The following is a 14,793-nucleotide window of genomic DNA, read 5'->3' as shown; positions in this document are numbered from 1 at the left end:
ATACCCAGGTCTCGTTGCACCTCCCCTTTTACTACTCTGTCACCATTCAGATAATATTCTGCCTTCCTGTTTTTGCCACCAAAGTGGATAACCTCATATTTATCCACATTATACTGCATCTGCCATGCATTTGCCCATTCACCTAACCTGTCCAAGTCACCCTGCAGCCTCTTAGCATCCTCTTCACAGCTCACACTGCCACCCAGCTTAGTGCTATCTGCAAACTTGGAGATATTACATTCAATTCCTTCGTCCAAATCATTGATGTATATTGTAAATAGCTGGGGTCCCAGCACTGAACCTTGCGGCATCCCACTAGTCACTGCCTGCCATTCTGAAAAGGACCCGTTTATTCCCACTCTTTGCTTCCTGTCTGCCAACCAGTTCTCTATCCACGTCAATACATTACCCACAACACCATGTGCCTTAATGTTGCACACTAATCTCTTGTGTGGGACCTTGTCAAAAGCCTTTTGAAAGTCCAATGGTTCTCCCTTGTCCACTCTACTAGTTACATCCCCAAAAAACTCTAGAAGATTTGTCAAGCATGATTTCCCTTTCATAAATCCATGCTGACTTGGACTAATCATGTCACTGCTTTCCAAATGCGCTGCTATTACATCTTTAATAATTGATTCCAGCATTTTCCCCACCACCGATGTCAGGCTAACCGGTCCATAATTCCCTGTTTTCTCTCTCCCTCCTTTTTTAAAAAGTGAGGCTACATTAGCTACCCTCCAATCCATAGGTACTGATCCAGATTCCATGGAATGTTGGAAAATGACCACCAAAGCATCTACTATTTATAGGGCAACTTCCTTAAGTACCCTGGGATGCAGACTGTCAGGCCCTGGGGATTTATCGGCCTTCAGTCCCATCAGTTTCCCTAACACCATTTCCTAACTAATAATGATTTCTCTCAGTTCCTCCTTCTCGCTCGACCCTCGGTCCCCTAGTATTTTTGGGAGGTTATTTGTGTCTTCCTTAGTGAAGACAGAACCAAAGTATTTGTTCAATTGGTCTGTCATTTCCTTGTTCCCCATTATGAATTCATCTGATTCTGACTGCAAGGGACCTACATTAGTCTTCACTAATCATTTTCTCTTCACATATCTATAGAAGCTTTTGCAGTCAGTGTCTAAGTTCCCTGCAAGCTTATTCTCATACTAGATTTCCCCCTCCTAATTAAACCCTTAGTCCTCCTCTGCTAAATTCTAAATTTCTCACAGTCCTCAGGTTTGCTGCTTTTTCTGGCCAATTTATATGCCTCTTCCTTGGATTTAACACTAGCCCTAATTTTGCTTGTTAGCCACGGTTGAGCCACCTTTCCTGTTTTATTTTTACACCAGACAGGGATGTACAATAGTTGTAATTCATCCATGTGATCTTTAAATGTCTTCCATTGCCTATCCACCGTCAACCCTTTAAGTATCATTCACCAGTCTATCCTAGCCAAATCACGTCTCATACCATCGAAGTTTCCTTTCTTTAAGTTCAGGACCCTAGTTTCTGAATTAACTGTGTCGCTCTCCATCTTAATGAAGAATTCTACCATATTATGATCACTCTTTCCCAAGGGGCCACGCACGACCAGATTGCTAATTAATCCTCTCTCGCTGCACAAGACTCGGTCTAGGATGGCCTACTCTCTAATTGGTTCCTTGACATATTGGTCTAGAAAACCATCCCTTATACACTCCAGGAAATCCTACTCCACAGTATTGCTACCAGTTTGGTTAGCCCAATCAATATTTGGGTTAAAGTCACCCATGATAACTGCTGTACCCTTATTGCACGCATCTTTAATTTCCTGTTTGATGCCATCCCCAACCTCCCTACTACTGTTTGGTGGTCTGTACACAACTCCCACTAACGTTTTCTGCCCTTTGGTGTTTCGCAGCTCTACCCATTTCGATTCCACATCATCCAAGCTAATGTCCTTCCTTGCTATTGCGTTAACCTCCACTTTAACCATTAACGCTACCCCTCCTCTTTTCCTTCCTGTATATCCTTCCTGAATATTGAATACCCCTGGATGATGAGTTCCCAGCCTTGGTTACCCTGGAGCCATGTCTATGTAATCCCAATTACATCATACCCGTTAACAGCTATCTGCGCAGTTAATTTGTCCACCTTATTACGAATGCTCCTTGCATTGAGACTCAGAGCCTTCAGGCTTGTTTTTTTAACACTCTTTGTCCTTTTAGAATTATGTTGTAAAGTGGCCCTTTTTGATTTTTGCCCTTGATTTCTCTGCCCACCACTCTTGCTTTTCTCCTTCCTACCTTTTGCTTTTGCCCCTTTTTACTTCCCTCTGCCTCCCTGCATATGTTCCCATCCCCCTGCCATATTAGTTTAACCCCTCCCCAACAGCACTAGCAAATACTCTGCCTAGGACATAGGTTCCGGTCCTGCCCAGGTGCAGACCGTCCGGTTTGTACTGTTCCCACCTCCCCCAGAACCAGTTCCAATGCCCCAGGATGGTTGTCAACCAGAGAATGAACCATTTATCCCATTTACCCCCAACCCTGTGAACTTTTATCTTGTGTAGTAACTTTTTATGTGGCACCTTGTCAATTACCTTCTGGAAGTCCAAATACACCGCTGGTTCCCCTTTATCCACCCTATTCATTACACCCTCAAAGAACTCCAGCAAATTTGTCAAACGTGATTTACCTTTCATTAAACCATGCTGACTCTGCCTGACTGAATTTTGTTTATCCAAATGTCCTGCTGCTGCTTCTTTAATACTGGACTCCAACATTTTCCCAAGCACAGATGTTATGCTAACTGGTCTATAGTTTCCTGCTTTTTGTCTGCCTCCTTTTTTAAATCGAGGCGTTACATTTGCAGTTTTTCAATCTGCTGGGGCCTCCCCATGCTGCCTGACCTGCTGAGATTTCCAGCATTTTCTGTTTTGGTTCCTGATAGCATCTTCAGCTGCTGAAAAGAGAAGACTGAGTGGTGACCTGATGGAGGTCTCTAGGGTTAGGAAGGGTTTGATAGGGTAGATGTAGAAAAGACTTGTCCATTTGCGGGAGAGATCAAACTAAGCGCCATAAATATAAGATAGTCAGTAATAAATCCAATAGGGACCTCAGGAGAAACTTCTTTATCCAGAGAGTGGTGAGAATGTGGATTCATTATATACACTGTACATAACTCTATGTAAAAAACACACCATTCCGAAGACAGTTTGCCCTTTAATTTGCATGTACAGTTTCCAAGCCGCCATTGATCAAGCACCAAATCAGAGGAGATAGTTCCACAACATTGACATGAGCCGAACCCAGAAATATAGCCGGGTTCAGTGACGTCCATATCGGGTGCATGCAAAACGCTGGAGGCGATTGGGAAGGTTACAAATTGTCCGCGGTATGTCTTTGTGTGCTTTTTATAACAACAAATGGCATTACAAATTTGAATCAAAATAGCAACCAATCAAAATCAATGAGGTGTCATTTTCGGATATGTATGACAGTGATCAAGGTTCATTACCAACCCGTGTGTACTCAGAAAATCACCCTCCGCAAATCAACATGTCCCTGATGGAATCAGCGGATTTATTTTTCAACACACTCAAACTAAATCCCTCCCTGCATTCTAACACAAGTATTAACACATGCGAGTTTTCAACAGGTTCGTGCTTTTTTTTAAAAATGCGCAGAGAAGAATATGAAAGAAAGAAACACTTGCATTTATATAGCGCCTTTCATGACCTCAGGATGTCCCAAAGTGCTTTACAGCCAATGAAGTACTTTTGAAGTGTAGTTACTGTTGTAACATTGGAAACACGGCAGCCAATTTGCACACAGCAAGCTCCTACAAGCATCAACAACAATAATAATGGCCCCATAATCTGTTATGTTGATTGAGGGATAAATATTGTCCAGGACACCGGGGATACCTCCCCTGCTCTTCTTTGAAATAGCGCCATGGGGTCTTTTACGTCCACCTGAGACAGCAGACGAGGCCTTGGTGTAACGTCCCAGCCAAAAGACAGCACCTCCAACAATGCAGCATTCCCTCAGCACTGCACTGCACTGTCAACCTAGATATGTGTGCTCCAGTCTCTGGAGTAGGATTTGAACCCACAACCTTCTGACTCAGAGGCGAGAGTGCTACCTATTGAGTTACGACTGATACCATGGTATGAGTGCATTCATAAGAGGACAGTGCCCATTGTCAAGTCCACTCTTATGATGTTCCTCTCTGTGCTGCACCTGGATGCTTCATGGTCAATGGAGAGGGTGCCGAGGAGATTTACAAGAATGGTAGCAGAGATGCGGGATTTCAGTTGCATAGAGACTTGAGAAGCTGGGGTTGACCTCCTTAAAGCAGAGAAGATGGAGGAAGTAGATTCAATAGTAACTTTCAAAAGAGAATTGAATAAATACTTGAAGGGGAAAATTTTGCAGGGTTATGGGGAAAGGCTAACTCTTTCAAAGAGGCGGCACAGCTACAATGGGCCGAATGGCCTCCTTCTGCGCTGTCTCATTCTATGATTCATTTAAATGAGTTATTGTTAGGGAGAACATCATCATGCGATTACTGAGTACATTGCACAAATAGTAAGTACTTACCTTGACGAGGGTCGAAGTGAAATTGGTCAATAGAATTATATTTGGTCTCAGTTAAGTACTTGCATTGTAAGCAAAATGAGCTGACATTTTCTTCAGTGATGAGAAGCGAATGTGCCGAGGGATGTCTTTGACCAACATCACCCAACATGTCAATGCTGTTCTGATGGCTGAACACAAGACTCTATGAAAAAAAAGCTTGATTTCTGCATGCTCTCGGCGATGAGACTCGAAGTCCTCCCGGATGCACTTCCTCCACTTAGGGCGATCTTTGGCCAGGGACTCCCAGGTGTCAGTGGGGCTGTTGCACTTTATCAGGGAGGTTTTGAGGGTGTCCTTGTAATGTTTCCGCTGCCCACCTTTGGCTCGTTTGCCATAAAGGAGTTCCGAGTAGAGCGCTTGCTTTGGGAGTCTCGTGTCTGGCATGTGAACAATGTGGCCTGCCCAGCGGAGCTAATCAAGTGTGGTCAGTGCTTCAATGCTGGGGATGTTGGCCTGGTCGAGGACGCTAACGTCGGTGCGTCGGTCCTCCCAGGGGCTTTGTAGGATCTTGCGGAGACATCGTTGGTGGTATTTCTCCAGTGACTTGAGATGTCTACTGTACATGGTCCATGTTTCTGAGCCATACAGGAGGGCATGTATTACTACAGCCCTGTAAACCATGAGCTTGGTGGCAGTTTTGAGGGCCTGGTCTACTGTGACAGTCCAAGCTTGTCTCTCTTTAAACATTAACGCACAAGCACAAACCCAGTCAGTCAGGAAGGAAAGAAAGAATTTGCATTTATATAGCGCCTTTCACGACCTCAGGACGTCCCAAAGTGCTTTATAGCCAATTAAGTACTTTTGAAGTGTTGTCACTGTTGTATTGTAGGAAATGCGGCAGCCAATTTGCACACTGGAAGATACCACAAACAGCAATGAGATAGATGACCAGTTAATCTGTTTTTGGTGATAAGAACACCCCTGCTCTTCTTTCATTCTTTAGATGCACTTCATAGTTTAAGAGGAGATTTTCCTCTGTTGAATTATTTCAAGGAAGATCTTTCCAGCAGTCAGTCATGATTCACAACTTCCACACAACTGTGCACAAATATGTTTGTACATGCACTGTTGCCACAGTTGCTGTGGAATCTGCCCTGTAGTTTAAAGGCGATAGACCAGTAGCCAAGGCAATTATGAGAGAACTGCTTCTATTTAAAGGTGACATTAGTAGAGCCGAGGGTTGCCAACACCAGTTGGGCGTATTCCTGGAGGTTTCATCACATGGCCTCCTGCCCCGCCCCCACAGTCCCGCCATTGGCCACCCCTCTCATCCATTCTCGTGGTGGCCTGCCTTCCTGCGCCAATTGGAAAGCACAAAAACTCTTCATCACCTAATTGGATGATTCTTGACTGTCAGTCAAACTGCCAGTTTATTTTTATAACTAATCAACAAAAGTGTTCAAACAACAACAATAACAACAACTTGTATTTATATAGTGCCTTTAACATAGTAAAATGACCCAAAGCGCTTCACAGGAGTGCTATAAGACAAAACAAATCTATTTACAATCTATATTAACGACTTGGAAGAAGGGACCGAGTGTAACGTAGCCAAGTTTGCCGACGATACAAAGATGGGAGGAAAAGCAATGTGTGAGGAGGACATATTGCAAAAGGACATAGACAGGCTAAGTGAGTGGGCAAAAATTTGGCAGATGGAATATAATGTTGGAAAGTGTGAGGTCATGCACTTTGGCAGAAAAAATCAAAGAGCAAGTTATTATTTAAATGGAGAAAGATTGCAAAGTACTGCAGTACAGCAGGACCTGGGGATACTTGTGCATGGAACACAAAAGATTAGTATGCAGGTACAGCAAGTGATCAGGAAGGCCAATGGAATCTTGGCCTTTATTGCAAAGGGGATGGAATATAAAAGCAGGAAGTCTTGCTACAGTTGTACACGGTATTGGTGAGGCCACACCTGGAATACTGTGTGCAGTTTTGGTTTCCATATTTACAAAAGGATATACTTGCTTTGGAGGCAGTTCAGAGAAGGTGGAAGGCCAGCCAGGGGTGCATTGGAGTACTCAAGTCTAGAGGTAACAAAGGCATGAATGAAGTTTTCAGCAGCAGATGAGCTGAGGCAGTGGGCGGAGACGGGGCATGTTACGGAGGTGGTTTTAGTAAGGCTGCGGATATGTGGCTGGAAGTTAATTTCACGGTCAAATATGGCACCTAGGTTGTGAAGAAAGTGAAAACATAACAAAAAATGTTTTAAAACCACGTGTTTTGCTCACAGCTATTCCTGGAAATTAATCTTTAATTCCTGGAGACTCCAGGGCAATCATGGAGGGTTGGCAACTCGAGCACAATTGTTTACTTTGTTCTATAGTACAAGATGAATGATTGATCATGTGTGGCTCTATCTCTGTATCCTCCTCCAGCCCCACAACCCTCCCAGATCTCTGCACCCCTCCAATTCTGGCCTTTTGCAGATCCTCGATTTTCATCGCTCCACCGTTTGCAGCCGTGCCACCAACTGCCTAGGTCCTAAGCTCCGGAATTCCCTCCCAAAACCTCTCCGTCTCTCTACTTTTCTTTCCTCCTGTAAGACGCTCTTTGAAACCTACCTCTTGAATCAAGCTTTGGTCATCTATCCTACTTTTTCCTTATGTGGCTTGGTGTCAAATTTTGTTTGATAGTCACTCCTGTGAAGCGCCTTAAGATGTTTTACTACTTTAAAGGTGCTATATAAATGCAAGTTGTCGTTGTTTCAGTAGGGACTAAGTATTCCCCAGTATTTGCTCCATTTTTTTTTGAGTAGGCTGCTTTTTCTGGCCTAACTTAAAAATCCCCAGTTTCCCCAATCAATTTGCACCAGCGTAACTGACACAGTTTGGCCAGCTAATAGTTACTCCATTTCTACTTAGGCCAATGTATGTGGCCAATCAAGAAAACCCTTGTGGAGAGTTATAAAGAAATCGGCGCAGGTAAGTGCATCGGAGGCCATTCAGCATGGGATAGGGGCAGGAAGTGGAGCGGACCTGGACCGACACAAAATCGGGGGCCACAGAGCGGCACGAAAGCATCGGAGAGGCTCGGGGTAAAGGGAGCGACCTGGACTGGCACAAAATCGGGGGCCACAGAGCGGCAGGAAGGCACCAGAGAGGCTCGGGGTAAAGGGAGCGACCTGGACTGCACAAAATCAGGGGGCCAACGAGCAGCCAGAAGGCACCGGAGCGGCTCGGTGGTTCAAGGAAGGGAGGGAGCAATCTGACCGGCAGACGCGCACTTGGGGGCCACAGACAGGTACTCATCACAGCGGACCAGGAAGGCACCTCTCTCGGGGACCGGAGAGGGTCGCTGACAGCCGATCTGAAGGCTTAGTGCCCGGGGAGGGGGGATGGAGAGAGGTCACAAGACTCAAAGGGGTGGGGAGGGGAGGGAGAGAGAGGTCACAAGACTCCTCGGGAATATCTAGACAGGCGTTCGTACCTGCGCCTGAGTGATGCAGACTGTGTCAGAAGGCTACGTTTCCTCAGAGAAGTGGTCCGTGAGATCTATGAGTTGCTGAGACCAGACCTGCAGCCGAGAAGCGTCAGGTGGACTGCTTTGTCAGTTGAAGTGAAGATTACAGCTGCACTTTCATTCTATGCCTCTGGATCATTTCAAACTCCAACTGGAGATGTGTGCGCCATCTCTCAACATGCAATACATGTCTCCATTTGTCAGATCACGGCTGCACTGTATGCACGGAGAAATGACTTCATCAAGTTCCCAATGACCGCCCAAGCAATTCATGACAGGGCTGTGGGGTTCTCAAGGATTGCTGGCTTCCCAAAGGTACAGGGCTGCATTGATTGTACCCACATCACCTTGCGAGCACCTTTGGAGGATTCCAAGATGTTCAGGAATAGAAAAGGCTTTAATGTGCAGCTCGTGTGTGATGACATGCATCGCATCATGTCAGTCGATGCAAGATACCCTGGCAGCACCCATTATGTGTTCATCCTACACAACAGCGTTATATCTACCATGTTTCAGCAGCAGCAGCCATAAGGGCAGAGCTGGCTACTGGGAGACAAAGGCCTCGCCACCTGGCTCATGATGCCCCTACACGTAACCCGGACGGAAGCTGATCGTCAATACAACATGTCGCACATTGCAACGTGCAGCATCATAGAGAGGACCTTAGGCATCTTGAAACAACGTTTCCGATGTCTGGACCATTCTGGAGGCTACTTGCTGTACTCCCCTGAGATTGTCGGTCAGTTCACTGTTGTGTGCTGCATGCTGCATAACTTAGCCATCATGAGGCAGCAGCAGCTGGTAGTGGAAGACCCACCTGCGGTGAGAGTGGCTGATGATAATGATGTGGAAGATGCAGGTGACGAGCTGGAGGAGGAGGAGGAGGAGGAGGAGGAGGAGGAGGAGGAGGAGGAGGAGGAGGAAAAGGAGGATGACGAGGATGAGGAAGCCATGCAAGTGCCTGAGGCCAGAGCACGACGTTGGAGAAGGGCCATCGTGCTCCTTTAACGATTGCTCGAGCCTTGCGCCAGCAGCTCATCCATGAATGCTTTACTGATGCCTGAGAGCTCAGCGATAACTATTCCACATGGATATGTTTACTGTTTGGAGCAGTTCCGTAATGTTGTGTTGTGTTAATGGAACATGATTCAGTTTTAATGTTAAATATATTTTATTCAAAAGTTTACAATGTACTTAACTTTACTGTAATACAATTATTCTTGTATCAAACTTTACTTTAACATGACTCTTTAGATCACTTAAAAATTTTAAGATCACTTATAAACTTGTAAATTTACATAACTTACAAAAAACTTTTAATTTGACAACAGTTACAACAGTTACAACAGTATCAACAACAACAACAACAACAACAAGAGCAGCAACGAAAGGCTGCAGCCATCTCTCATACCCCTTAGTCTAACACCGCCCGCTGCGCTTGGTCTTGGATTCTCCACCACCCCTGCTCGCAGGCGGTGGCGCAGTGATTTTGTGCTTGGTACCAAGCTTATTCCTTCTAACATCTCTGGTAATGCGCACTTCTTGATGGGGGGTAATGGCATCAGGTGGTAATGTGGAGGGCCCGGCTTGAGGCTCTTCAGAGGCTGGTATGGGGATTGCAGTGGGAGTGGCAGTTGATTCTGTCAATGGCGTGGGGTCTGGGCGTGTTCCCTTATTGCAGCAGCTAAATCACACATGCCGTCCCTCATGCACCCTGACAGTGTCTCAGAGGACTGAAACATTCCCTGCTGATGGCCTGTACTATCCCAGACATTCCCTCACTCATTGCCAGTGTCGTCCTTTGCACTACCTCTGACATTCCCTCCCACATGGCCACTGCTGTGCTTTGCACTACCTCTGACATTCCCTCCGACATGGCCAGTGACGTGCTTTGCACTATCTCTGACACTTCCTCCCTCATGGACGCTATTCCCTCACTGATGGTCCCGGCGAGTGTTGTTACTTCTCCCGACAGTCCCGCTACTTCATCACTCACCCCACTGATGGTGTCCAGGGGTGATCGGGTAAGGTCGATGCTCTTTGCACTCAATGACATCATCTGAACCACATCTGTTATATTCTGCATCTCAGGAGAGCGTGGTCGAGTTCTCCTTCCCCTTACCCTGGGTGTGCCTCGCTGCATCCCACTGGGACCCGCAGCCTGGGACGATGAGGCCCTGGGTGTGACTTGCTGCATCCCACTGGGACCTGCAGCCTGGGACGATGAGGCCCTGGGTGTGCCTCGCTGCACCCCACTACTGGGACCCACAACCTCGGAAGGTGGGAAACCATGGAATGTCCCACTGGCACTCAAACCACTATTCACGGAAGGGGTTGTTAACTCTATGCCCGCCACCTCCTCAAGATTCAGTACAGCAGTGTGACCTTCATCCATCTCCATCCCCTCCCACTCCCCCTCACCCCCATATTGGTCTGGAGGGTTGGATTGGAAGATGTTATCCTCCGCGTCTGAATCTTCTTCTGCATCATCAGGATTGGCCTCAGCTTCTGCAAAACATAACAGAACAGTCAAATGTTTAGGAACAGAGGAGGGGGCAGGATGGGTGGCATGAGTAGGCTCACACATCGCAGGCCAGGCAGCGGGTTGATTTGAAGAGCCACGATGAATTTTCAGGACTTATCCTCTCCCTCGAGTGTGGGCCCAGCTTGTGCAATACTGATTGTTTTTCTCCAGGCAGGACCCATCAAAGCAGTGACACTCTCTTCCAAGGGTGTCAGTGGGTGCAGATTTGACGGGCCTCTTCCTGTTCGAATTCTTTCCCTTTTGTTGTGGGCCAATTTTCTCTGCAAAGGTGAAAATGCAACTTTTTAGTGAGGGTGTCTTTCTGCTGGGTGGGACATATACAGCTGGTCACATTTACAATTGCATTGAATAAATGAAAATATTACTTACACTAACTACTTGACCAAGGTCCTGCCATTTCTTTTTACACTGGCTTCCAGACCTCTTGGTGTTCACCACTACGCAGTCATCTTCTGCAACTTGGTTCCAGCGTTTCTTCATTTCTTTTGGTGGCACTTTTATGTGACCTCTGCTGGTATCCAGCTCCTGCCATCTGTTACCAATCACATTAACTAGTGCTTCCACTTCTTCCATCAGGAAATTATTTGTCCTTGGTCCACGTTGCTGCAATTACTGTGTTGCTGCAGCTGCTCTCGTTTTCAAAAGCTCTGGGACACACAGCACTGCTTCTGCATGCAGCTTGCAATTTTTCAAAACACAGCACTCCTTCTGGCACACACACACAAGTTGCTCTTTAAAAATGGCCGATTGCCAACTCGGAGCACGACTGTGCATGTGTGGCCATTTCAGAGGCGTCAGGAACGTCACTTTTTCCCCCCGCGCATGTGCAGAAGGCCCGGCTCCTTTTTCCAGTGCAGACCGCAGGCTCCACCCCCTGAGGCGACTGGCCACACTGCACGGCTGCAGATTAGAGGCCAAACATCGGGGAAACTGCGAAGATTTGTTTCCTGGCGCATCTATTCACATAATTAAGCGGCGCAACGCGGGCAAGTACGCCGGAAAACTTATTTTTGATCGGCATCATGTCGCACTTTGCATTCAGTTTAATCTAAACTGTTTCAAGCGGCAGCAATTGTTCTTAAAATTATAGAATACTGGGCTTGAGCATTGCATTATAGGAACATAGCAACAGGAGGAGGCCACTGAGCCTCTCAAGCCTGATCCACCATTCAAGTAGATCATGGCTGATCTGTATCTTAAATCCAACTCGTCTTGGTTCCATAACCCCTAAAACCCATGCCTAACAAAAATCTATCAATCTCAGTATTGAAACTTTCAATTGATCCCCAGCCTCAACAGCTTTTTAGGGGAGAGAGTTCCAGGTTTCCACTGCCCTTTGTGTGAAGCAGTGCTTCCTGACATCACCCCCTGAATGGCCTGGCTCTAATTATAAGGTTATGACCTCTTGTTCTGGACTCCCCGACCAGAGGAAATAGTTTCTCTCTATCTACTCCAACAATTCCTTTGATTATCTTAACCACCTCAATTAGATCATCCCTTAATATTCGATACTCAAGGGAATACAAGTCTGCAATCTGTGCAATCTGCCCTGATAATTTAATTTTAGTCCTGGTACCATTCTGTGCTGTACCCCCTCCAAGACCAATATATACTTCCTGAGGTGCAGTGCCTAGAACTGAATGCAGTGCTCCAGATGAGGTTTGACCAGAGCTCTGTACAGCTGTAGCATAACTTCCACCCCTTTTGTATTGCAGCACTTGTATTTACAGATCTTGTTACTAGCTATTGGCGAGGCATTGTTGTAGCAGAGAATGACCAAGGAGCTCAAGGATGACCTTTCGTCCTCACCAAGTGGGCCCCACCAAAATACAATTGTGTAGCTCCGCTGTAAGAATGAGACTGGCTGCATGACATTTCTTTAAAAGCTACACGCTACACAAATTTGTGTTAAATGTCAATTGATGGATTGAGGCCACCATCATTTCAGACTTGGTACATTCCCTGTCTATCATTGTAAAAAATCCCCCAATTTCTTCGCTCCCTTTGAAAGCAGCAGAGTGCTTGTCATCCATAGAGATGATATGCAATCATGTGACTTTTTAATGCACTGATACTCGACTGGTTCGGTCTGTATAAGGAGTCATGTTGTCGTGCTTTATAATAAATGCAATGGAAACCTGAAATTGAATTTCAGCATTCACACAGATTTTAATCTTATAGCCAGGGTCTGTGCCTTAACGCATTGTACCCAATGTGCATTATTATGCTAATACGTGTATGTTTTTTTTTTCACAGAGTCTCTCCAATCCTGATGGAGGTAAGTACGCATTTCTTACTGGGTTTAAGAATCACTGGTTCGCAGGGGCTGTGTGGTTGTCAGTGGTATAGATGAGGACTGCAGTTGTATGCACCACCTTCACTGAGTGAACACTCTGGTACAGACACTGCTCTTAAAGGGAAATAGTCTGTGTCAAACATATCAGCCGATTAACCCTTCTTAATGTGCATTTGTAATTTCAAAAGCAAAAATACTACAAGATTACTCCAAGCATACTCCAAATCTTAAACTTATTTGTAATATTTTAAAACAATAATATAATCAAGGGTTGTGAATCTTTGGAATTCTCTACCTCAGAGGGCTGTGGATGCACAGACGTTGAATAGATTCAAGACTGAGGTCGATAGATTTTTGGATCCGAAAGGAATCAAGGGATGCGGGTATCAGGCAGGAAAGTGGAATTGAGGTCGAAAATCAGTCATGATCTTACTGAATGGCGGAGCAGGCTCGAGGGGCCATATGGCCTACTCCAAATCCTATTTCTTATGTTCTTAGAAAAAATGTATTGTCGTCGTGCATTGCTGGTGGAAGGGCATTCAGTCACCTCACCCTACACTCTGGATTTCTCTCCTTAAATCCCTTTGTATTTGTTATCCCTCCTTGCCTTCCAACAACCTCCACAAAAATTTACCATTTCGTTTTGTCACTTACTTTCTTCCCTACTGACGGCTCTGTGCCTCAATGCGAGGAGTATTCGGAATAAGGTGGATGAATTAACTGCGCAGATAGCAGTTAACGGGTATGATGTAATTGGCATCACGGAGACATGGCTCCAGGGTGACCAAGGCTGGGAACTCAACATCCAGGGGTATTCAACATTTAGGAAGGATAGACAGAAAGGAAAAGGAGGCGGGGTGGCATTGCTGGTTAAAGAGGAAATTAATGCAATAATAAGAAAGGACATTAACTTGGATGATGTGGAATCAGTATGGGTGGAGCTGCGGAATACCAAGGGGCAGAAAACGCTAGTGGGAGTTGTATATAGACCACCAAACAGTAGTAGTAAGGTTGGGGAAAGCATCAAACAAGAAATTAGGGATGCATACAATAAAGGTACAGCAGTTATCATGGGTGACTTTAATTTACATATTGATTGGGCTAACCAAACTGGTAGCAATGCGGTGGAGGAGGATTTCCTGAAGTGTATTAGGGATGGTTTTCGAGACCAATATGTCGAGGAACCAACCAGGGAGCTGGCCTCCTAGACTGGGCGATGTGTAATGAGAAAGGATTAATTAGCAATCTTGTTATGCGAGACCCCTTTGGGAAGAGTGACCATAATATGGTAGAATTTTTTATTAGGATGGAGAGTGACACAGTTAATTCAGAAACTAGGGTCCTGAACTTAAGGAAAGGTAACTTCGATGGTTTGAAGCGTGAATTGGCTAGAATAGACTGGCAAATGATACTTAAAGGGTTGATGGTGGATAGGCAATGGCAAACATTTAAAGATCATATGGATGAACTTCAGCAATTGTATATCCTTGTCTGGAGTAAAAATAAAACGGGGAAGGTGGCTCAACCGTGGCTAACAAGGGAAATTAAGGATAGTGTTAAATCCAAGGAAGAGGCATATTAATTTGCCAGTAAAAGCAGCAAATCTGAGGACTGGGAGAAATTTAGAATTCAGCAGAGGAAGACAAAAGGTTTAATTAAGAGGGGGAAAAAAGAGTACGAGAAGAATCTTGCCGGGAACATAAAAACTGACTGCAAAAGCTTCTATAGATATCTGAAGAGAAAAAGATTAATGAAGACAAACGTAGGTCCCTTACAGTTGGATTCAGGTGAATTTATAATCGGGAACAAAGAAATGGCAGACTAATTGAACAAATATTTTGGTTCTGTCTTCACGAAGGAAG

The 14,793-nt window shown here is 45.4% G+C and overlaps 1 protein-coding gene across 1 annotated transcript in view; it reads left to right on the top strand.

Moving 5' to 3' along the window:
* The window catches only part of LOC139269277 (paralemmin-1-like), a 483,947-nt gene that overhangs the window by 450,426 nt on the left and 18,728 nt on the right, over positions 1 to 14,793 (top strand). Inside the window, exon 6 of the mRNA XM_070888361.1 lies at positions 12,892 to 12,913. Within this exon, the coding sequence (XP_070744462.1) occupies positions 12,892 to 12,913 (22 nt within the window). The remainder of the gene's footprint in view (positions 1 to 12,891; positions 12,914 to 14,793) is intronic.

The sequence above is a fragment of the Pristiophorus japonicus genome, chromosome 1 (assembly GCF_044704955.1).
Source record: "Pristiophorus japonicus isolate sPriJap1 chromosome 1, sPriJap1.hap1, whole genome shotgun sequence".
NCBI classification, from domain to species: domain Eukaryota; kingdom Metazoa; phylum Chordata; class Chondrichthyes; family Pristiophoridae; genus Pristiophorus; species Pristiophorus japonicus.
This window is presented reverse-complemented; position numbering and strand designations above follow the sequence as displayed.